This window comes from Bidens hawaiensis, unplaced genomic scaffold, assembly GCF_021521415.1.
Source record: "Bidens hawaiensis isolate Kalapana, Puna unplaced genomic scaffold, B.hawaiensis_p1.1 tig00014098_1, whole genome shotgun sequence".
In the NCBI taxonomy this organism is placed as follows: Eukaryota; Viridiplantae; Streptophyta; class Magnoliopsida; order Asterales; family Asteraceae; genus Bidens; species Bidens hawaiensis.
Window position 1 is genome coordinate 561,828 of NW_027492213.1, and position 23,877 is coordinate 585,704.

Sequence of the window (23,877 nt, forward strand, 5' to 3'; positions counted from 1 at the left end):
TATATATTTGTGCTCAGTGATCTTTCTTCAGTTTGATACTCAGATTTAATATAGTTTACTTACTGTTTTTGCAAAAGAAACAACCAAGCAATTCTGCAAGTGAGAAGTGTTTATGAATGAATACACTACCAACAACTGGAAGGTATTTCGGGTTTTGATTTTACTTTCCAACAAATATGTTTAGCATAAGGTGCAAAAAGGCTAAAATGATTAGTAGTAGACTTGTAATGAAATGGGTTATGATAATTGTAATTATATTATATATATAGATATATGGTAGGGAATGGGCTACAAATGCTTTTAAGATGATGTGTGAAAATTACTTGTTTCATTTGCAAAAACAATAGTTCTTTTTTTGTACTTTAGTTGAGGTATTGTTTTTATTATTTCTCGTGATTGCCTCACGTGTGTTTTAAACGTGAGACGAAAGTGAAAACAACATTGAGACGACAAATCTCAGTTGACTAGAGCCATTGTTATGTTTGTTTGTAACAAATTGCTAAAAGGCAATGTTTGGAGGTTTCAAAAGTTATTGTATCAAATTTCAAATAACAATTGAGTTAATGTTCAAGCTTCTGGAGATAAAAGGAATGTTGATGAAAATATGAAGTTTTTGGGAGCTGGGTAGAACAGTCAGCGTTGACCTTTTGTTGACGACCAAATCAAAGGATGGTTGGTCAATACCGGATTCAATATGTATTGGGCTTGTAATTATTGGGGTTATGGATGATCTTTACAAGTGGACCGAATAAATGCTGCTTTGGTTGTAAGCTCTATTGGGCTGGGAATAAGCCCAATATTAGTGTTAGAGGTTTGATTGTCATTAGATGGGTCGCGCTGCACACCCTTTTGTTTAGGCCGGGACCATCGTTGTAGTAATTAACTGAAGAAACATGATCAAATACATTTTATTCTTAACATGAAAACAGTGAGAACCAATTTGCTGTTATTATTAGGTTTATTTTTATAAGTGTTTGTTGTTATTTTTTGTTCGTATTTGCTAATTTTCGATTATGAGACGTTATAAGTATTTGCTTATTTATATTTTGTTGTTATTATTAGATTTTTTCTTTTGCTGATATAAGTATTTGCTGTTATTATTTTGTTCTTGCTTTTGATTCTTTTGTTGTAATTTTTAGGTTTTTTTCTTTGTTATTATAAATAATTGTTTATGCAGATTGATATTGTAGTTGATATTGTTTCTTATGTTCTCATTTTTTTATAAATTAATATTATTTCCCACGTTCTCATGTTAAGACTAAATGCACATGAACCTTCCCCATTAACTGAATAAAATATGATGTTGCCATTTTCTACTAATTAATCAAATATAACTTTTATTTAAAGGTTAAAAGCTTGTATTGTTGTTTTAGATAATGTTTTTACTCATACGTTCCAACTCTACTCTGATTTTCAAAGTGAACTGGGTAACATGCTGCATTTCAACTGCAAAATCGATTCGACTTTGTTACCGATTTATTCAACCATCGTGTTATAAATTATTTGTAGTAATTGTTGTACGATATAAGGTTGTTAGTATTTTTTTAATGCATGGCACATGGATTTTAACGTTGGAAAACAATTCATTTTGATGTTGCTTTTATCGTTAGTTTCAGTTTTTTTAGAACACATTTATTTTTACAAGAAGTGTTTTTTGTTTTATAGGGGAATATAATAATATTTTATAGAATTTTTTAAATAGTGATTTTGTATGTATTCTCCCTCCAAATAGATCAAAATAGGAACAAGTCAAGTACTGCTCAACTTCAAGAGAGTTGAGACGGAGAAACTGAAGGCTCGAGTTGTGGAGTATTTCTGTGCGGTTTCTAACAGCTCTTTTGAGGTTATTTTCTAACTCTTATTTATCTTGTAATTATTAAACAGTGATGCTTTATATCTATGTTCAGTCATCGATCGATCTAGAGCTTTTGGGTTGATGATTCAAAGTCGTTTGAAATCTTGTTATCGGTCGGTAGATCGTTTGAAAACGGTAAAACATACGCCTTGGTAGAGATGTTGTCCCGGAATTTTACTTTTATAAGAAATTAGTCAAATCATGGTTTTAAATCTGATCAAATCCTTGATTGAATGCCGTTTATCATTCATTAGGTCCCAGTGCAGTTATTTGACATTGAGAAAGTCAATCTTTTGCATTTCTCATATCCTTTCTTATCACACAAATTTCATAACTTTTTAGAGACACGTGAGGTGTTCGTTGGAAAAAAAAATGAGTTAATAAAGTTAACTGTAAAAGTATCTAACTACTCAAAATATAGCCATTTTGTAATAACTAAATTGTTTTAGTTAAGTAATTTATTTGAGAAGAAATATGTAAATTAACACCTCCTACATGCTGGGTTAATCATGAAAAGGTACTTATAAGTCGACATTACTAGTACTTCTGTATATATGTTAACATCATTGAAATATTTAATACACTACTTCTAGGTCCATATTAGGCTAATAATGAAATGTTAGTGACTCTAATGTGACGTTAATAACACTTTGGTTATTAAGTTGTAATCCATAACTTAGTACACACTTTTGAGGGTTAAAGTGCAATCCTTTGTTTCTTCGCAGTGATTCAATAGGATCTGTAAAGCATACCTTCAAATCTCCAATGGCGTCTTCTTCAACATCATTCATTAAGTATGATGTGTTTCTGAGTTTTAGTGGTGAAGACACACGTAAGACCTTTGTGGATCACCTTTATGATGCTCTTCAGCGACATGGTATCCACACTTTCAAGGATGACGAGGAACTCAAAAAAGGAGAAAACATCGGTGACCAGCTTTTGAAATCTATTGAAGGTTCAAAGTTGTTCATCATAGTTTTCTCAAAGAAGTATGCATCATCGTCTTGGTGCTTAAATGAACTTGTAAAGATTATGGAGTGCCAGAAGACGAACGAGCAGATTGCTTATCCGGTTTTTTACAATGTGGACCCCTCCGAAGTTCGCAAACAATGTGGGCCAGTTGGAGAAGCCTTGGCCAAACATACCAATGTAGAGATCGTGAAGTGGAGAGAAGCTCTCACAGATGCCTCCAATTTGTCAGGGTGGAATTTAAGGAACACTGCTGATGGGTAACATCATATCTCTGCAATATTCTTTCTTTGATAGTTAATTTCTTATTTTGAGGAAAGCTCCAATCTTGTTAAGAAATGCAACATAATATATGTATATGTTATTATGTGCTACCCTTTCATATACTGTATAAAAGTTACTTTCTGTGTGAGTTCTTGAGCAAGCTAATTGAAACTTCTGTAATATACAGGCATGAATCCAAAGTGATCAAGTTAATTGTTGAACAAATTTCACTAGACCACTTACGGTCCAGTAATTTGAACCTTGATGATAAATTAGTAGGCATGGAACCTCGGCTACAGGACCTTCAGAAGTCTTTAGATATTGCTTCAAATGAGGTTCGCATGATAGGGATAAAGGGGATGGGAGGGGCTGGTAAGACTACACTAGCCAAAGCTGCTTTTGATAGAATATCAACTCACTTTGAAGCTAAAAGCTTTGTTGAGAATGTCTGGGAAGTTTCAAAAGCTACTTTTGGTTTGTTGTCATTGCAAAAGAAGATATTTAAAGATTTGCTAAATGATCAAGGCGACAACATAAGTAGTGCCCATGACGGGACAAACATGATGAAAACAAAGTTGCGTGATAGAAAGGTTCTTGTGGTTTTCGACGATGTGGATCATAACGAGCAGCTTGAGGCATTAGCAGGTGATCTTAATTGGTTCAAGCCCGGAAGTAGAATTATCATTACAACAAGAGATGAGCAAGTGTTGATAGCACACCAAGTGAAATGGATTCATGATGTCAGTCTACTATCAGATAAGGAAGCTATTGGTCTCTTTAGTAGGCATGCATTTGGGAAAGATATTCCAGTTCAAGAGTATGTGGAGCAGGCACAACAAGTTGTACATTATGCTGCTGGTCTACCCTTAACAATTAAAGTTTTGGGTTCATTTTTGTGTGGTAAAAACAAGCTTGAATGGATAGATGCATTAGCAAGACTCGAAACAATACCATTGAGGGAAACTCTTGAAAAATTGGAATTAAGCTTTGAAAGTCTCGAGGATGATTACAAGGAAATATTCCTTGATGTTGCATGCTTACTCAAGGGTTGGGAGAAAGAAAAGGCAATAAGAATGCTTGAAAGCTGCGGATTTCATGCTAGAAATGGCCTAAGGGTTCTTAAGCAGAGATCTCTCATAACTTTTTATGATGATCAAGTTAAGGTTATTGTAAGCATGCATGACCATATGGAAGAAATGGGCAAGAATATCGTGCGTCGCTTGCACCCAAAAGAGCCCAACCAACATAGCCGATTGTGGATTCAAGAGGAAATTGAAGATGTATGGGTAATGACCTGGTAAGAATCAAGTTTAATTAATTGTGACATAGAGATCAAATGAACACAATTTTCTATGCTTAAGACTCAAAACAATTCTTGAAATGCAGGGTACTGAAGCGACACGGTGTATAAATCTAGGGGTCGCCCCTCAGACCATTGTGGAAGGTCTTAGAAGCATGAAGAAACTTAGATGCCTAATTGTAAATTATGAACATCTCTATAATAATTGTGATGACCATACCGAGATCGATGAAGTTAGTCAATACTTCCCGAACGCATTACAATACCTGAATTGGTACCATTATCCTCATCGGTGTTTACCCAAAAACCTTTAGCGCAAATAATCTTCGTGCGCTTGAAATGTATAAAAGCCATATAGAACAACTTTGGACAACAGGAAAGGTAGGATCATTTCTTAATTATTTTGATATATTTATCGATTAGTTATTGCTACATTACCTTCTTTTTGGTGTGACAACAGGTTCTGAAGAAGCTAAAATTCATTGAACTCCCCTTTTCAAAGTTGAGGACCCTTGACCTTGGGTTGACTCCAAATCTTGTGAGGTTAGATCTTAAATGTTGTTTTGATTTGGTCGAACTTCATGTGCCCGCTGGATGTTTAAAAAGGCTTGTGCACTTGGACCTAGGCGGTTGTCAGAGTTTGAAATCTGTTTTGTTTATCAAGGAGTTAGAATCACTTGAGTTTCTGAATCTAAGTGGGTTACATCTGAAGGAGTTCCCAGATATAATCCCAAGCCTTTCCAATTTGCAATGGCTTAATTTTAGTCTTAATGATATAAAAAAGCTACCTTCGTCAATTGGATATCTTCATAGGCTTGTTACTCTACAACTCATGGCTTGCAAAAAGCTCAAGAGTCTTCCAGAAAGCATTTGTAGTTTGCAGCATTTGAGAGTTCTTCAACTTGAAGATTCTGGCATAGAGAAATTGCCTGAGGACATTGGTAAATTGGTTTGTTTAGAAACACTAGATTTATCTCTTATTAAAGTTAAACATCTCCCTGATAGCATTTTGATGTTGAAACATTTGAAAAGTCTTGTTCTCTATGGGTGTGAGGTTCTTGAAAAGTTACCTGAGGATCTTGGCCGGTTGGAATCTTTGGAGGCACTAACACTTACACATTGCAAAATTAGAGAGATTCCGAGCAGCATTTGTAAGTTAAAATGTCTCAAAGAGCTTGTCCTTGATGAGTTAACTGAACTGAAGAAACTACCCAAGAACCTAGGAGATTTAGAATGTTTGGAGCATTTAGAGCTAGTGGGTACTTTGATAAATCATCTTCCATCCAGCATTTGTAACTTAAAACATCTCAAACGGCTTTACCTTTCTGAATGTTCTGAACTCAAAAAACTACCCGAGAACATTGGAGATTTAGAATGTTTGAAATATTTAGATCTAGACGGTACTTCAATAACTCATCTTCCCCATAGCATTTCTTTCTTGAAAGATCTTAGAATCGTTGGATACGAACAAAGGATTGATCCACGTGCACTTCTATACGAAGAACAACAACAAACGACACATGTTCCCAAAAGAATAAAGACCAATATTGAAGCAACATGTGGCACAGGTTTTTGTTGAAACGTATAATGTTTTAAAGATACGGAAAGATATTTTTTTCTGGTGAGATATCTAACTGTAATATGTTTATGGTTTTGTAGGTGATAAGGTTCAAGAATGAAAACTAGGGGATGGGACGTGACACTTCGTGAAGGACTAAAGCTGGAACAAGTGAAAGCTGTAGAAGCAGAATGAAACTCGTCTTTAGTCTCTGTTAAAAATATAACAATCGCTCTCCCGCTCTCATTTTGCTTCTTGAAAGAAGGTTTTGATTTTCTCTATTTTGAGCGGTATTGCTGACTGTTGAAGGTTTGTAGTGTTTAACCACACTTTGTAAGTTGATTTGTATCTATTTTCACTTTGATACTCAGATTCTGTTTGTCAATTCAGTGAACTTGTAATCTGGATTCAGTTGATGTAGAACTTGCAATCTAGCTTCAATTTACTGGGGGTGTAACCTTTTTATGCTGTGATTATGGGTGTATATCTGTGTAGCCTTACAATTACCGGCTAAATATGTTCATTTTTCGTTATGCTTTTTTGACACAAAAACCAAAAATTATTTATGTACTAGTGTCTAGTGCAATAGTGCTTGAATGGATTTTTAAACTAATGGGCAATCATTACTAGACTGTTGAAAGAAACAAAAAGAAAACAAGATCAGGCTGATATAACGACATTTCTGAAAAAAATGTTAAAATTCATTTTGCTAGCTCAAAAGATCAAAGGACTTCCTGTGACAATAACAAAAGTTCAGGGGTTTAAGCTGAAATTTAAGGAAACATCATCACCCTCATAATTCATTTTAAGCCCGTAGTTACTAATATAGATCTTGTCATATGTTCTTAAAAATAAAATGAATATAACTTTTCATGTTGTCTTGCTTGTAAGTAATAACAGAATAATGCTGCGAATAATATAACCGTTGACATTATACACATAGATTTGGTAGAGATGGCAATTCTCTTTTTTTCTTAAACATGGGTTGATTAGGATTATATTTTGTTTCTATAGATTGAAACTAGGTTGAAACTAGATTATATTTTGTACATCTTTATTATAGAATGCATAATATTGGTTGCATCAATTTGTTGAAGCATTTATAAATAAAGCATATAGTTCATTAATTTCAATTCTGTAGAAATATTTTTATTTTTTATAATATATATTTTACACTCCTCAAATTTGGAGAGCATTCTTGCTCCACTAAGATCAAACTATAATGTCTTAATTTGGTCTACGCTGGTTTTTAGAGTTTGGTTTGGGCGTCCCCCAGGAAACTGCACCGTCTGTCACATGACAGTCGTTGTGCCACCATAAGACCATAAGAGCATAACTCTCTAGCGTAACATACAGTGGGACGAAAACTCTGGTGAGCTTAGGATTCGAACCGATAGCCTTTTGCCCAACGCCTAGCTCAAATCATTCGTTGCCAATATCCACCCAAAGTGACACAAATGATAATCAAACTCGAGTCTCCACTGTAAAACCCAAGGCTCCTACCAGTAGGCCACGCTAGTTTTGAACTTCTTTTGTTTTATAAAAAGCATTTAAAAATAATATTTTTTGAAGTCGGGAATATTAGAATCTTTTATGCAATTTTTAACAAGAAAGAGGGGTTTAAATAGTGATTGTGTATGTATCGTATCGTCTCTCCAAAAAGTCAACTTCAAGAGCGTTGAGACTGAAGGCTCCAGTTGGAGCATTTCTGTGCGAATATTTTGAGGTTATTTTCTATCTAACTTGAATCTTTGAATTATTGAAACAGCGATGATTTATTTGTATGTTAATCGATCGAGAGATTAATTTGGATTATGGTGATTCAAAGTCGTATAATGTTTAAAATCTTGTTATTGTTTAGTTCGGATAGTGATTTTATTATTGAATGATTGTTCCGAAGATTATATATATATATATATATATATATATATATATATATGTGTATATATATATATATATATATATATATATATATATCATGTTCATTGGATTACATCGAAACAGAAGGCAAGCGGACAACAAGCTGCGCCGCTACCCCTTTTTGAATCGCAAAACCCAATCTTTTAAAAACTATATTTGCTGATCTTGGAGTCATAACATTACTATGCATGACCCGCTGAACACGGGTAACTAGCTTCACAGCTTCAGGCGCGAGAAAACCAAAAATGTCAAAAGCAAAAGGAATAAATACATGTTGGTTGTCAAGACACGTCTTTTCATGTTTTGCCACCTTACCTGAAGCAGCTTTTAATGCGGCTTGACCGATCGCGAAACCACTACTCCCTAAGCCCACCAAAGGAGAAACCCCTGTTAAATCCACACACACGTGTTTCCCTCCTATCCATCCAAACACCAAAATGTCAGCCGATCGAAGAGATGATCTTCCCTCCGACGGGTCAGTCAGGAAATTCACAGGTGCTTCTTTCTTAACAGAAACTCCAGCTCGCCTGAATATATCAAAGAGCACATCCCTAACCAGACCGTGTCGGTACTTGAACCCCGAGAGCTCTTTACAGTGCACCGCGTGCTCCCCATATGAGTCTAAACACGCTTTACGACAAACAGGACATATCTCATCAACCGGAAATAGAGGAATCATAAAGCGATACTTAAGGATATTACGATACTCCACTGGAGACATATGCTGGCCTAACCCATCTATAGGGATAGCAAGAAGAAAATCTTGAGCATGTGGTGCTTGTAGACACTCAAAAATGGCTTTTTGTCTGCTTGTCATGTTAAAGTGTGACTCCATGTCGTGAACAATTTTACTAAAAAGAGTGCTCGCCAATGCATGCTGGGCTTTAGAGGGGGCGGTCTCTTTGTTAGAGAAACTGCTAAAATCGAAGCTTGGAATCATATCACGAAGACAAGCCAGAGCACAAGAAACGACATGGGATTTGATCTAACAGGTAGAGACGATGGTTGGACTCTGAGAAAGTCAAAATCTTGGTTTTAAATCTGATCAAACCCTTCCTTTATCATTTCTATAGCTAAGTGCAATGGTGTGACTCTGAGGAAGTCAAAATTTTGCACTTCTCTCTTCCCTTCTTATTTTTTTAGCAGATTTCTTATAATAAATTTTGTAACTTTTTTAGAGACATGTGCGATGTTTGTTGCAACAAAACTAACTTATAAAGTTAACCGTAAAGGCATCTAACTATTCAAAATATAATCATCTTGTTATAACTAAATTGTTTTAGTGTAATAATCTTTTGGAGAGGGAATGTATAAACACCTCATAAATGGTTGGTTCATTAAAAGGAACTTACAAGTCGACATGATTAATTCCTTATGTTAACATCATATATATGTTTAATATATATCTAGGTCCATTTTACGCTTATAATGAAATGTTTCTGACTCATTACGTATAACCGTGGTAATTATTAAACTCTAATGTGTGATTAACAACTTATAGTCCATATCATTATATACACCCGTGAGGGTTAAACGTGTGATCCCTTGATTCTTTGTAGTGATCTTCGAGATACATTTGCCAAGAAAAGATTTGATTTAGCTGTAAAACCCGTAAAGCATACCTCCAATGACGACTTGTTCAACTTCATTCATTGAGGGGAGCTATCAGTATGATGTGTTTCTCAGTTTTAGTGGTGAAGACACTCGCAAGAACTTTGTTGATCACCTTTATGAAGCTCTTCAGCAACATGGTATTCACACCTTCAAGGATGACGAGAGACTCAAGAAAGGAGAAAGCATCAATGAACAGCTTTTGAAATCTATTGAAGACTCGAAGTTCTTCATCATAGTTTTTTCAAAGAGGTACGCATCTTCGTCTTGGTGCTTAAACGAGCTTGTAAAGATTATGGAGTGCCAAAAGTCGAAAAAGCAGATTGCTTGCCCTATTTTCTATGATGTGGATCCCTCTGATGTTCGCAAACAACGTGGGGCAGTTGGAGAAGCCCTTGCCAAACATGCCAATAAAGATACCCGAAAGTGGAGAGAAGCTCTAATAGAAGCAGCCAATTTGTCTGGGTGGGATTTGAGGAACACTGCTGATGGGTAATTCTTTCACCATTTCTCTACAATATTCTTTTTTAATAAAGTTTATATCTTATTATAAGGAGAGCTAGTCTGTCAAAAGATGCAACATATATAGATAATTATGTTATTAATTATTTCTTACACTTCTGTATATTATAAACTTGTAAAGTAATTGTTTTATGTGGGTTCTTGAGAAAGCTAATTGAATCTACTAAAACTTACAGGCGTGAAGCTAGCATCATCAAGTTAGTTGTTGAACATATTTCACTCGAGTTACGATCCACTAATGTGAACCTTGACGATAATTTATTAGGCATGGAACTTCGGCTACAGGAACCTTCAGAAGACTCTTGATATCACTTCAAACGAGGTCCGCATGATAGGGATCAAGGGGATGGGAGGTGCTGGTAAGACTACACTAGCCAAAGCTGCTTTTGATAGAATATCAATTCACTTTGAAGCAAAAAGCTTTGTTGAGAATGTCAGGGAAGTTTCAAAGGCGTCGTTGTCCGGTTTGTTGTCATTGCAAAAACGAATCCTTTCAGATTTGCTACATGTTGAATGCAACAACATAAACAGTGTTCATGACGGGACTAACATGATGAAAAGAAAGCTTTGTGGTAGAAAGGCTCTTGTGGTTTTAGATGACGTGGATCATAAAGAGCAACTTGATAGCGGGCGATCTCAATTGGTTCAAGCCCGGAAGTAGAATTATCATCACAAGAAGAGATGAGCAACTGTTGAAAGCACACAAAGTAAAATGGAGTTGTGATGTCAATCTGTTATCGGAAGAGGAAGCGATTGACCTCTTTAGCAGGCATGCATTTGGGACACATATTCCTGTTCACGAGTATGAAAAATTGTCATTAGAAGTTGTACGTTATGGTTCCGGCCTTCCATTAACAATCAAAGTTTTGGGATCATGTTTGTGTGGTAAAGACAAGGCTGATGGATAGATGCATTAGCAAGGCTCAATACAATTCCATTGAAGGAGACTCTTGAAATATTAGAATTAAGCTTTAAAAGCCTTGAGGATGATTACAAGGAAATGTTCCTAGATGTCGCTTGCTTACTTAAAGGGTGGGAGAAAGACGAAGCAATAGGAATGCTTGAGACCTGCGGATTTCATGCAAGCTATGGTCTAAGAGTTCTTGAGCAGAGGTCTCTCATAACTTTTGAAGATAAAAATGTTGATGGAATTTTCTTGGGCATGCATGACCATATTGAAGAAATGGGCAAGAATATCGTTCGTCGGTTGCACCCATATGATCCCAACAAACATAGTCGATTGTGGATTCAGGAGGAAATTGAAGATGTATTGGATAATGACTTGGTAAGAATGAAGTTTACTTGTAACATAGAAATCAAATAAATCACTATTTTTTTTATTTATACACAAACCTTATTTAATGTACAGGGTACTGAAGCAACAAAATGTATAAATCTAGAACTCACCCGTGAGATTGTTTTGGAAGGACTTGTAAACATGAAGAAGCTTAGATGCCTTATCATAAAAGATGTGGTTGGGCATTATAATGACTTTGTGAAGATTGGTGAAGTTAGTCACTACTTCCCTAATTCATTACAATACCTGAATTGGCGCAATTACCCTCATTGGTGTTTACCTCAAACCTTTCGAGCTGATAATCTTGTTGCGCTTAACATGGTTGGCAGCAAAATCGAACAACTATGGGTAGGGAGAAAGGTATGGTGATTGATCGGTTATTATGATTTATGATTGATTTATTGATCAATTATTAATATATTACCTTCTTTTTGGTGTGACAATAGGTTCTGAAGAAGCTCAAATACATTAAACTCAACCGCTCAAAGTTGAGGACCCTTGACCTTGGGTTGACTCCAAATCTTGTGAGATTAGATCTTCATAGTTGTCAGGAATTGGTAGAACTTTATGTGCCCGTTGGATGTTTAAAAAGGCTTGTGCACCTAGACCTTGGTTATTGTTATAGGTTGAAATCTGTTTCATTTATCAAGGAGTTTGATTCACTTGAGAGTCTATATCTAAATGGGTTACGTCTGAAGGAGTTCCCAGATATAATTGGAAGTCTTCATAAGCTTGTTTATTTATATCTCTCTTGTTGCAAAGAACTCAAGATTCTTCATAGAAGAATTTGTAGTTTACAACATATAAGAGATCCTGACCGTGAGAGATATTGTGGCATAGAGGAATTGTCTGAGAACATTGGCCAATTGAAATATCTAGAAATTCTAGATTTAGGATATTCAAACGTTAAACATCTCCCAGATAGCATTTGTAAGTTGAAACATCTTAAAACTCTCATTCTTGATGGTTGTGAAGTTAGTAAGTTACCTGGGGATTTTGGGCAAATAGAATCATTGAATTCACTAAGTCTAAGATCAAGCAAGATAAGAGAGATTCCACCTAGCATTTGTAAATTAAAACATCTCAAAGAGCTTGACCTTTCCAAATGTTCTGGACTCAAGAAACTACCTGAGAACTTAGGAGATTTAGAATGTCTGGAAATGTTAAATCCAGAGGGTACTCGAATAAGAGAGATTCCATCCAGCATTTGTAAGTTAAAACATCTCAAAGAGCTTTACCTTTCCAAATGTTCTGAACTCAAGAAACTACCCAAGAATCTAGGAGATTTAGAATGTTTGGAAAAGTTGAATCTAGAGGGTACTCTGATGAGAGAGATTCCATCTAGCATCTGTAAGTTAAAACATCTCAAAGAGCTTGACCTTTCCAAATGTTCTGAACTCAAGAAACTACCTGAGAACCTAGGAGATTTAGAATGTTTGGAAAGGTTAAATCTAGAGTGGACTCTGATAAGAGAGATTCCGTCCAGCATTTGTAAGTTAAAGCATCTCAAAGAGCTTTACCTTTCCAATATCTCTGAACTCAATAAACTACCTGAGAACCTAGGAGATTTAAAATGTTTGGAAATGTTAAATCTAGAGGGTACTCTGATAAGAGAGGTTCCATCCAGCATTTGTAGGTTAAAACATCTCAAAACGATCGACCTTACGAAATGTTCTAAACTTAATAAACTACCCGAGAACATAGGAGATTTAGAATTTTTGGAAAAGTTAAATCTAGAGGGCACTGTGATAACAGAGATTCCATCCAGCATTTGTAAGTTAAAACATCTCATAGAGCTTAACCTTTCCAAATGTTCTGAACTTAAGAAACTACCCGAGAACCTAGGAGATTTAGATTGGTTGTGTTATTTAAATCTAGATGGTACTTTGATAAGAGAGATTCCATCCAGTATTTGTAAGTTAAAATATCTCAAAGTACTTGCCCTGTGTGAATGTTCTGAACTCAAGAAACTACCCGAGAACCTAGGAGATTTAGAATGTTTGGAGCATTTAGATCTAAAGGGTACTTCGATAAGTCATCTTCCCCGTAGCATTTCTTTGTTGCAAGGTCTTACAATTGAAGGATATGAAAAAAGGATTAACCCAAATGCAGTTCTTTCTGAAGAACAAAAAATGGCACATGCTCCTAAAAGAATAAAGGTCAATAGTGAATCAACAGCATGTGACAGAGGTTTTTGTTTAAATATATAATGTTTCAGTCTTATTGAATAATGTTTTTTCTACTCAGATATGTACTTAAAATATATTAATGGTATTGTAGGTGACATGGTTGAAAAATGAAAGCTAGAGCTAGGATGGGAAGTGATATTTTGTGTAGGACTAAAGCTGGAACAAATGAAAGCTGGAAGAGGCAAAATGAAACCAGTCTTAAGCATGTGTTCAAAACGCATAACAATCAACAGAACAAAGGACTTCGATCCTGTGACTATAACAAAAGTTCAGGGGTTTAAGCTGAAAATTTAAGAAACATCATTACCGTCATAATTCATTTTAAGTCTGTACTTATAATGTCTCTCTTTACATGTGTTCTTTGAAACAAAATGAACATAACTTCTGTTGTCTTTGCTTGTAAGTAGTAACAGAATAATGCTGCTAATAATATCAATAACCGTTACATTATACACACAGATTTGGTACGTAGAGACGGCAATTTTAACTCTTTTTTTAACATGTGTTGATTTAGATTATGTTTTGTTTCTAAAGGATGAAAAGGGTAAAATAAAAGTATTTAGCTTACTTGTTTTGAGCCAAACCAGTTTTTATCAATTACCCAACGCCTGACCAATGCACTTGTCACCTCTAGGATTTAGTAATTAGTCCATTGTCTTTTCAATACAGTTAATTTGAGTACAAACTCATAGTTATGCGCGCTGCAGCTAGGTTCCTAGCATTGTAAGGCTGCTTGATGTGGCATTTCTGTTTATGGACTCGGCAATTTCTTGTTATAATAGTTAATTTGGGTGCGGTTTTGAGCAACTATTTTGAGGTTAGTGTTTTTTTATCTATAAATTATTGAAGTAGTGATGGTTTACTGTTTCTTAAAATCTTGTTATCATGTAGTTGCCATCTTGATTTTAGTGATGAATCGGTTGGTGAATTGTTTGTAATCGGCAAAACGGAAGTCAGTCTGGTTTTGATCTAACCTAAAAGGTGAATAAGATGTAATTAATACCAGAATTTCCCAAGATGCGGTCATAAGTTGAGCTGGATGTCAATGATTTGAAATCAAAGCTACGGTTTGGACGTTTATTACCATACTTGGATAGAGCCCATATGATACACGGATAGTTAAAAAAATAAAACAAAATGAAAGGTTGTGGATCTATAACAATTAAGAAACAGAGAAAGCTAACATCAATTCATTCTAGTTGAGTTGGTAAGCCACAAGCATTTTGAAAGCAAGGTAGTGAGTTTGATATCTGTCAACAACATATTTTTCATTTTATCCTTCATGAGGAGAAATTGTAAAAATGAAAATGACATGTGTAAACATTAGGTAGATTTTCGCTTTAATAAGTCAAATAAAGGTTTTAATTAAATTCGGTCAAACCCTTGATTGAATGCCATATATTAAAATGACTTATCATTTGAAACCAGATGCACATATCATCACATTAGGTACCAATATCACCATTCTATTACTAAGTGCTATGGTTTGACTTTGAAAAGGTCAAACTTTTGCATTTCTCTTGTGCTTTTTTATTGGTACATGCATTCATTTAAGTATCTAACGTTTCGGAGAAATGTGAGGTGTTTGTTGCAGCAAAACCAACTCATAAAGTTAACTGTCAAAGTATCTAGCTACTTAAAATATATTCATTTCGTTTTCACTAAATTATCTTGGTGTAATAATCTTTTTAGAGGGAGTATACAAACACCTCGTAAATGTTGGATTTCTGAAAAATACTTGATAATTTGATATTTAATATACACGTAGGCTAACTTTATGCTTATAAATGATAATGAAATGCTTGAGACTCAATGTTGACGTTAATTAATAGAACTTTATTAACCTTATTAGCCCTAGTAATTAAATGTGTGATCGTTGTTTCTTTGCAGTCATGCGGTAAAACCCTGCAAAACATACCTCGTATGGCATGTTCTTCAAATTCGTTCATTAAGAAGAGCTATCCGTATAATGTGTTTCTGAGTTTCAGTGGTGAAGACACTCGTAAGAACTTTGTGGGCCACCTTTATGACGCCCTTAAGCAGCATGGTATGCACACCTTCAAGGATGATGAGAGACTCAAAAAAGGAGAAAACATTAATGACCAACTTTTGAAATCTGTTGAAGATTCAAAGTTCCTCATTATTGTTTTCTCAAAGAAGTATGCATCTTCGTCTTGGTGCTTAAAAGAACTTGTAAAAATCATGGAGTACCAAAAGTCAACTGAACAGATTGCTTATCCTGTTTTTTACGATGTCGATCCCTCTGAAGTCCGCAAACAATGTGGCCCAGTTCGAGAAGCCAATGACGGATACCATAATTTCAGAGGTAGTGTTCAAAAAAAAAATTACCCTATTTCATACAATAACCGAATTTTTTTCCCAATATTTCATATAAGCGTTTTGTTTTTTTTTAACTTGCTTTTGGGTCGATATCATCATTTTTTTTTAACTTGCCTTTGTTGTTTCATCTTCCAAATTTCCTAATTTTAAAAGGGAGAAAATTTAAAATATAAATCTATAATCAATTTCAATTTACACATAAACCCTAAATCCCTAATCAATTGCAATTTCCAATTTATATTATCCGTATATCCAACAAACTATAATCAATCATTCAATTGCTTCCAATGGGGTGGTGACCCATTGCCAAAGGCAAAGTCTTTAAAACACCTGGGTTTGGAGGGGAGGTCTTGAGTTCAAATCCTAAAGACAATAAAAATTAAAAGAAGTTCACTGTTAAAAAATCATTTAATGGCCCATAAACAATTCCAAATTAACAATTTATATAAACAAATAAACAATTACAATTTTAAGTAGAAGTAGAAGAATACCTAAATTGAACAAGTAGAATTCAAACCGTGGACGAGGGAGTGAGGGACTGAAGGAGCACCGACCGTTGGCTACTCGGCTGTAGCATGCAAGGGGTGGGGCAGTGTGGGGTGAAAGCAATGACTGAATGAAACTTTGTTTTGTTGATGTTGATGTCCGACATAAACCAAACGTTTTAAGCATAAAGGAAAAACAAACAAATGGTTTTATCTAGTTTGTGCTTAAATTTGGTTGGGCTTTAATTGATTTCGGCTTTTAATTTAGTTGGCCTTTAAACAAACAGAGGTAACGTTATATTTTTTTCAGGGGTAGCGAAATACGAAAACCGACCAAAACATATAAAATTTGTACTGCCGGCGAAAAGTTGAGGGGTAGCGGAGGCTACCCCTAGTTATATACTAGGTCCGCCCCTGCGAGAAGCCCTTGCCAAACATACCACCAAAGAGACCGGGAAATGGAGCGAAGCTCTCACAGAAGCAGCTAATCTGTCTGGGTGGGATTTAAGGAACACGGTTGATGGGTAATTCCTTCATCATTTCTCTGCAATATCCTTTCTTTTTTGTTTTCTTTCTAAATTTGCAGAAAGCTCGAATCTTATCAAAATATGCAACATGAATTATCTGTACGTTATTACGCTTATTCGTAACACTTTCGTACTAGCGAGGAAGAAGAAGAAGAAGAAGAAGAAGAAGAAGAAGAAGAAGAAGAAGAAGAAGAAGTTTTTTTTGTGTGTGATCTTAGGCAAGCTAATTGAATGTTTTATAATTACAGGCATGAATCCAGAGTCATCAAGTTAATTTTTCAGCGTATTTCACTTGAGCTACGGTCTATTTATGTGAACCTTGATGATATGTTAGTAGGCATGGAACTCCGGCTACATGACCTTCAGAAATCTTTAGATATTGCTTCGAACGAGGTTCGCATGATAGGGATTAAGGGGATGGGAGGTGCTGGTAAGACTACACTAGCCAGGGTTGCTTTTGATCAAATATCAATTCACTTTGAAGCAATCTTTGTTGAGAATGTCAGGGAAGTTTCAAATTAAAGCGTCGTTGTCCGGTTTGTTGTCATTGCAAAGAAAGATCCTTTCAAATTTGCTAAATGATCAAGGCTACAGCATAAGTAGTATACCTGACGGGACAAACATGATGAAAACAAAGTTGCATGGAAGAAAGGTACTTATGGTTTTAGATAATGTGGATAATAAAGAGCAACTTGAGGCACTAGTGGGTGACCTTAACTGGTTCAAGCCCGGAAGTAGAATTATCATTACAACAAGAGATGAGCAAGCGTTGATGGCACACAAAGTGAAAGGGATTCGTGATGTCAGTCTATTATCGGCTGATTTGTTTACTAAGAGCCTTCCAATTAAGTACCAACGATCATGATCTTCTTTGCAAGTTGGGGTTGTCATCTCCTCCAACTTAAGGGGGGGGGGGGGGGGGTATTTAAAAATAGCTTACTTGGTTTTCGTTAATAATAGTTAGTTAGTCGTTAGTGTCTGTTAGTTTGTTGACTTTCTGTTAGTCACTCGTTAAAGTTTTCTGACTAGGTTATATATACACTTGATTTCAATGAGAAGTTAAGTTTTCTCCCAATTCAGTTCTCTAAAAAATTACAGTTACATCGATTTGTTGAAGTATTTGTAAATAGAGCATATCTTTCGTTTTAATTTTGTAGTAAACATTTTGATTTTTTTGTAAGTAGTTATGAACTTTTTGTGTTTAAAAAAAGCCTCTTCTTTAAATACTGATTTTTTCAAGTGGGAAATATACTAATTCTTAACGCATTTTTTTAACAGGAACGAGCAGGGGGTTAAATAGTGGTTTTGTATGTATACTCTCTCCAAGTAGATCTAGATCGAAACAAGTCAACTGGTCAACTTTAAGAGAGTTGAGACTGAATTAAGGCTCCAGTTGGAGTATTTTTGTGCGTTGTGAAGCAACTTTTTTGAGGTTATTTTTTTAACTCGAATCATTGAATTAATGAAATAGTGATGATTTATTTATTTATATCGTATGTTAAAGTCGTGGTTGGTGGCATTAAGAAGAGTCCCGATGATTTGCAAATTGAGGGGCCCACTCTTTGATTTTTTACGTTCTATGATTTTGACTATTCAAATTGTATTATTTTTTTCTTGTTCCACTTGTTTACTTTATGCTTGGACATAATAATCAAATATATTAAAAATATCATCTTGTAAACAAAAGTCTAGAGGCTGCTTGTCTCTTTACAGTAAACCATTATGGTTGCTGGTTTTCCATCTTATTTCTCATCTTGTCACTTACGTGTAGTACTTGGCCTTTTAGTCCTGTTTAACTTTTGCTTATCTAATCAAAACTCGGATCATATATTGTGCATTGAGGGCGAGAGACAAGCACTTCTCCGCTTCAAGTCTGGCCTCATTGATGAAACAAATCGACTTAGTTCGTGGGTTGATGAGGACATAGACTGTTGTAGATGGGTTGGGATTGTTTGTGATAATTCCACCAGTCATGTCCATCGGATTCATCTTCCTGGACCTGATGGTCAATGTGATTATCAAGATTATGGCACCCCGAAAGAATACGAAGAAGCCTCAAAGCAAAGGCTGAAGGGGGGTTTAAGTCCATCATTGTTGGACCTAAAGCAGCTCAGACATCTGGATTTAAGTTGCAATGATTTTAGAGGGACCCGAGTTCCTAAATTCATTGGTTCTCTTGAAACCTAAGGTATCTTAACTTATCTAGTTCCAACTTTGGTGGAATCATCCCTCCTCAATTGGGGAATCTTTCAGAGTTGCGCATCCTTGCTCTTGGAAGTTTTCATAATCGTTTTGTCCCAAAGAAAACAATTGTGTGGAATATGCAATGGTTGTCAGGTCTACGTCGGTTGTATCATCTGGATATGAGTGGCATAAACCTTAGCAAAGCAAGTGACTGGCATCAGGTGATTAGCACCCTACCTTCTTTGGTCCAACTACATTTGTCTAATTGTGAACTCTCTCATATACATCCCCATGTTCCTGGTATTAATATCACATTGCTTTCGTTACTTGATCTTTCTTTTAACGATTTCAATAGTTCAATGCCACTGTGGATATTCACGTTAACGAATCTGGTTTCATTGGATTTAAGTGGTGCAATATCCATGGCATTATTCCCAGTAGTGTTTATAGCTTCCGTAATTTGACTTTTCTCATGTTTCTTGATCTTTATGGGTACGAGTTTATGAATTCTTCATTTGTGTTAAAAGAGTTGTCTGGTAGCAATCTCATCTCATTAGATATTGGTTCTTGTGGTGTTTCAAGTTTACTTCTCAATTCCATTCAGAATTTAACTTCTCTCCTTAGCCTTGACCTTTCATACAATCAACTCACCAAGAAAATACCTAAATCATTGGGTAACCTGTGTAATTTAAGAGAAATTGATTTATCAGGAAACCGGTTTGGCGGTCTTACTTTCACAAGCCTTCTTGAAAGTTTTTTTGATTGCCAATCACCTCGTTTGGAGTCATTATCCGTAAGTAACTCGAGACTTTCTAGTCCCATTCCTTCTACGATTGGACTTTATCATCGTTGAGGGAATTATATATATCAGATAACCGAGTGAATGGAATCCTACCTGAAAGCCTCGGTCAACTTTCAAAGTTGAATACTTTAGATTTCTCTTACAATTTGTTGATGGGTGTTGTGACAGAAGCACACTTTGCCAAACTAGTGAACTTGAAATATTTAGACGGTACACACAACAACATAACCTTAAGATTGCAAGTATCAAAGTGGATTCCCCCTTTTCAGATGCAGTCTCTGCATTTAAACTCGTGGCATTTGGGTCCGGAGTTTCCATCTTGGCTTCAATTTCAGAGAGATTTAAGACATCTGGACATAAGCGACACACACATATCTGCATACATGCCTGAGTCATTTTTTGGATCATTCCCCAATTTATCTTATTTAGATATGTCGGAAAATCATATCCAAGGAACATTAACATTGTTGGATATCCCAACAACACTTGAGGTACTTGTTTTGAACTCTAATGAGTATCGAGGATCATTACATCATTTTTTGTGTTCTGGTGGTGTGAAAGAGATACGAGATCTTAATTTGGGAAATAATCATTTGTCGGGCGTTATTCCAGAGTGCTGGGAGGAATGGCCAAGTTTAGTATTGTTAAACTTGGAGAACAATAATTTGTATGGCGAGATTCCAAGAACATTGAGTTTCATACCTTCCCTACAGTTCTTGAGCATACATGGGAACAAGATATCCGGAAAATTACCTCCTTCTCTGATGACCTTGTCAAACTTAAAGGTCCTTCAACTTGGGAGAAATAAACTTATTGGAAGCATTCCAACATGGATTGGAACACAACTCACCCTTTTGAGAATTCTCAACCTTAAATATAACAAGTTTGATGGAAATATTCCTCAAGAGCTTTGTTATCTTTCACATACTCAAATATTGGATCTCTCTCATAACAACCTCTCCGGAAACATTCCAAGATGCTTCAACAACTTTAGCGTCCTTTCCGGTAAAGAAACCAACTCAGATGTTCAATTTTCTTTTCACGTTGGCCTTGCATCATTTGTTGCTATTGTTGGTGATTCATTGGTGATGAAGGGGCAAGAGGACACATATAGCACTATTCTTCCACTAGTGATGTTGATAGACCTTTCGAGTAACAAGCTCACAGGACACATTCCCAGTGAGCTAACATCCCTCGTGGAGCTGAAATCATTGAATTTGTCAAGAAATCAATTGACTGGAAGTATCCCAGAGAAGATCGGAAACATGAAAGCACTTATATCTTTTGATTTGTCAGTAAACATGCTTTCTGGGGAACTTCCCGTGAGCTTGTCAAAATTGAATTTCTTGAGTAGCTTCAACGTGTCATACAACAATTTAACAGGAAGAGTTCCAACGAGTACTCAAATTCAAAGCTTGAATGAATCAAGCTTCTTTGGCAACAAACTTTGTGGAGCCCCGCTAAAGGAACAAGATGGTTGTGTAGTAGTTGAAGCGCCGGTTCATAAAAAACAAGACAAAAAGGAAGACCATGGAGCAGACTGGGGATTGATTATTACCGTAGTGGTTGGATTTCTTACAGGATTTTGGATCATTGTGACTCCACTGATAGTCAACAATTCATGGAGGATTGCATATTTTCGTTACTTGAATAAATGGATCAAGATACGTGGTTTGTGATGTTATGCATGATGTTGTGATATGCTTCCAAGTGATGAAAAGGCAACAATGTTATTCATTCTTTTACTTAGAAATATGTACATTTTTAGTTAATTAAATTACAAACTTCTACTCGCGCGAGATAATTGTATAATGTTGTCTTGCTTTAAGTAAGTACGTTTCTCAGACATAATGATCATAGAGAAGATTGGTTGAGGTATAATTACGTTGTTGTGGTTGATTTTGGTCGGGATAATGTAATTAAATTCGTGCTTTGTGTGTTGATTAGTTTAGAAAGAGTTAGATTGATTCTGTTATGTGACAAAAAGAAAAAAAAAGCGTTGTCATTTGTTCTGTAGCAAAACCAAAGGACGTAGCAAAAAGATGTTAAATTGCAAAAAGAAAAAAAAAGAAGATGATTATAAATTCGTTTTAAGTGGACAAAATGTCTTTAGGGAGTGTTTGTTTCATGAAATTCGTTAGAATTCATAAGAATTAGAATTTAAATCTAAATTTCTATTAATCAAGTTTCATTAATAAGACCTTTTAAAATTTTGATAATTTACAAGATTTTATATAACTTTTGATAATTAATTTATAAAAAAAAAGAAAAAATATATTAAATGGAATGTTTTTTTCACAAAAATTAGTTAGAAGATAGCAAGATTAGTGGCATGTATTGAAACAGATAAGAACCATAATTAAATCATCATTTACTTTCAAAAAGAAAGATAAAAATGACAGGGTGTGATGGGTACGTATATTTTATCTGACCGGTGATATTTAAATAGCAATAGAAATGTATCATTTAATAAGCATGTATCATTCAATAAAAACTACAGATATGAACATAAGATACATTTGACTATTATATTGTAAGTACTAGGTTGGAACCCGTGTAATACACGGGCTTGTCAAAATTTAGACTAAATTGTAATTATCAACAAATATACAAAAACATGATCCCGTAAACCTCGAGGAAAATTAGCGAATAAAAGGAATGCAAAAAAGAAATAACATATTACAATATCCGTTCATGCATGTGTTGAACAATATTCGTCATTAAAAAAAGAATTGCTAAACACTAAAAATGGCTATTGAATTTACGTACAAAAAATCGTTCACCAACAAAAGAAATGGATGAACCAATCTAGTGATCCACTGGGAAAAAAAATAAATGAAAGCCAGAAAACATAATTATAAGGATCTCCATATAACATAATTATAGGGATCTCACGATAACATAATTATTGGAGTGTTTATCTTTATCCTAATAAAGAATTTTATAAATGATAGGATTAAGAGCATTCACATTAGCATCCGTATATTTTCTTTTAAAATTTATTTCTAATAAATTCTAAATGAATGGGCTCGGTTCAAGGCGGGCCGGGTTAGGGCATGTTGATTTAAAAACAACAATTGAAGAGATAAAACAACAAAATAATGAATTTTTTTTAAAAATCGCACTTGAAATTCAAGTTAGAATTTTTTTTCTTTCGAAACTGAAAACCAGAACCAAATTCAAGAAGTTTAAAGCTGAAACAAAAACCAAATAGAATTTGGGTTGATTAATTACTTGAAATCCGGATATACCATATTCTGCACAAAAATTTTTGAATCAGGAGAGCAAACATTGATTATGAAGTATAAAGATAATATAAAAAAAATATGATGTGCATGAATAACTTACAAACAATTGATTGAACCTGCATCAAATGTTAAATACTTCAAAGCCAATAAAAGCACTTGAATATAATTGAGTATCCACATAATTTGAGAAGGGGGGGGGGGGGGGTGACATTTAAGCTCAGTCTATATGGGGATTTTTACATTTGTTATTACCCATGTTGCAATTTGTGCAAATTTAGCTTGTACCAGTTGTTGATGTGACTTACAAACAAAATGAACTAAATTTGCACAAACACTTTAGACCTTAGATATGAAACTGACAAAGTCAATCATTATAACTTAAATTTAGGTCAAAAGGATAAGTTGACCCGAACTCATTTTTCTAAGAAACCATATTGACCCGAACAAAATTGATGTTTTTTTAAAAACGACCCATTTTGACGGTAACTCATTTTGCTAAGAATCCATATACGAATCCATATACGAAATCTGCAACTTTGACCCATTTAGCATTTTGGTCAAACTTATTCCTTATTCTTAATGTTAACCTTCTTTAACATATATTTTTCAACAATATTAAATTATGTTATCTTGCAGCTGATAATCTGATTTGGGTTGTGATAACTTTTAAAGTAGATATCCAAACACCCGCATAGTAGGATTTATTAAATGAACGACAAAAAGTTAAATGAAAAAATAATTACCACGTTACCAGGTGCCGAGGGTCAGCAAGCATGGGAAAAGACCTCTAACAATAAGTGATTGGC

The 23,877-nt window shown here is 35.0% G+C and overlaps 1 protein-coding gene and 2 pseudogenes across 1 annotated transcript; all 3 read left to right on the forward strand.

The window, feature by feature from the left end:
• Positions 1–2,620: 2,620 nt before the first annotated feature.
• On the forward strand, positions 2,621–6,141 carry LOC143545908 (disease resistance protein Roq1-like; annotated as a pseudogene).
• Positions 6,142–9,493: 3,352 nt separating this feature from the next.
• LOC143545909 (TMV resistance protein N-like) lies at positions 9,494–17,702 on the forward strand (annotated as a pseudogene).
• A 1,815-nt stretch (positions 17,703–19,517) lies between these two features.
• Positions 19,518–21,558, forward strand: LOC143545933 (receptor-like protein EIX2). Its single transcript, XM_077037709.1, has one exon. It carries the CDS (start codon positions 19,976–19,978, stop codon positions 21,500–21,502), a length of 1,527 nt encoding a protein of 508 aa, XP_076893824.1. The 5' UTR covers positions 19,518–19,975; the 3' UTR covers positions 21,503–21,558.
• Positions 21,559–23,877: the final 2,319 nt, after the last annotated feature.

What these genes read in the sequence shown, in the direction of transcription:
- LOC143545933 (XM_077037709.1), top strand. Translation starts at nt 19,976, where the DNA reads ATGGGTGTTGTGACAGAAGCACACTTTGCCAAACTAGTGAACTTGAAA.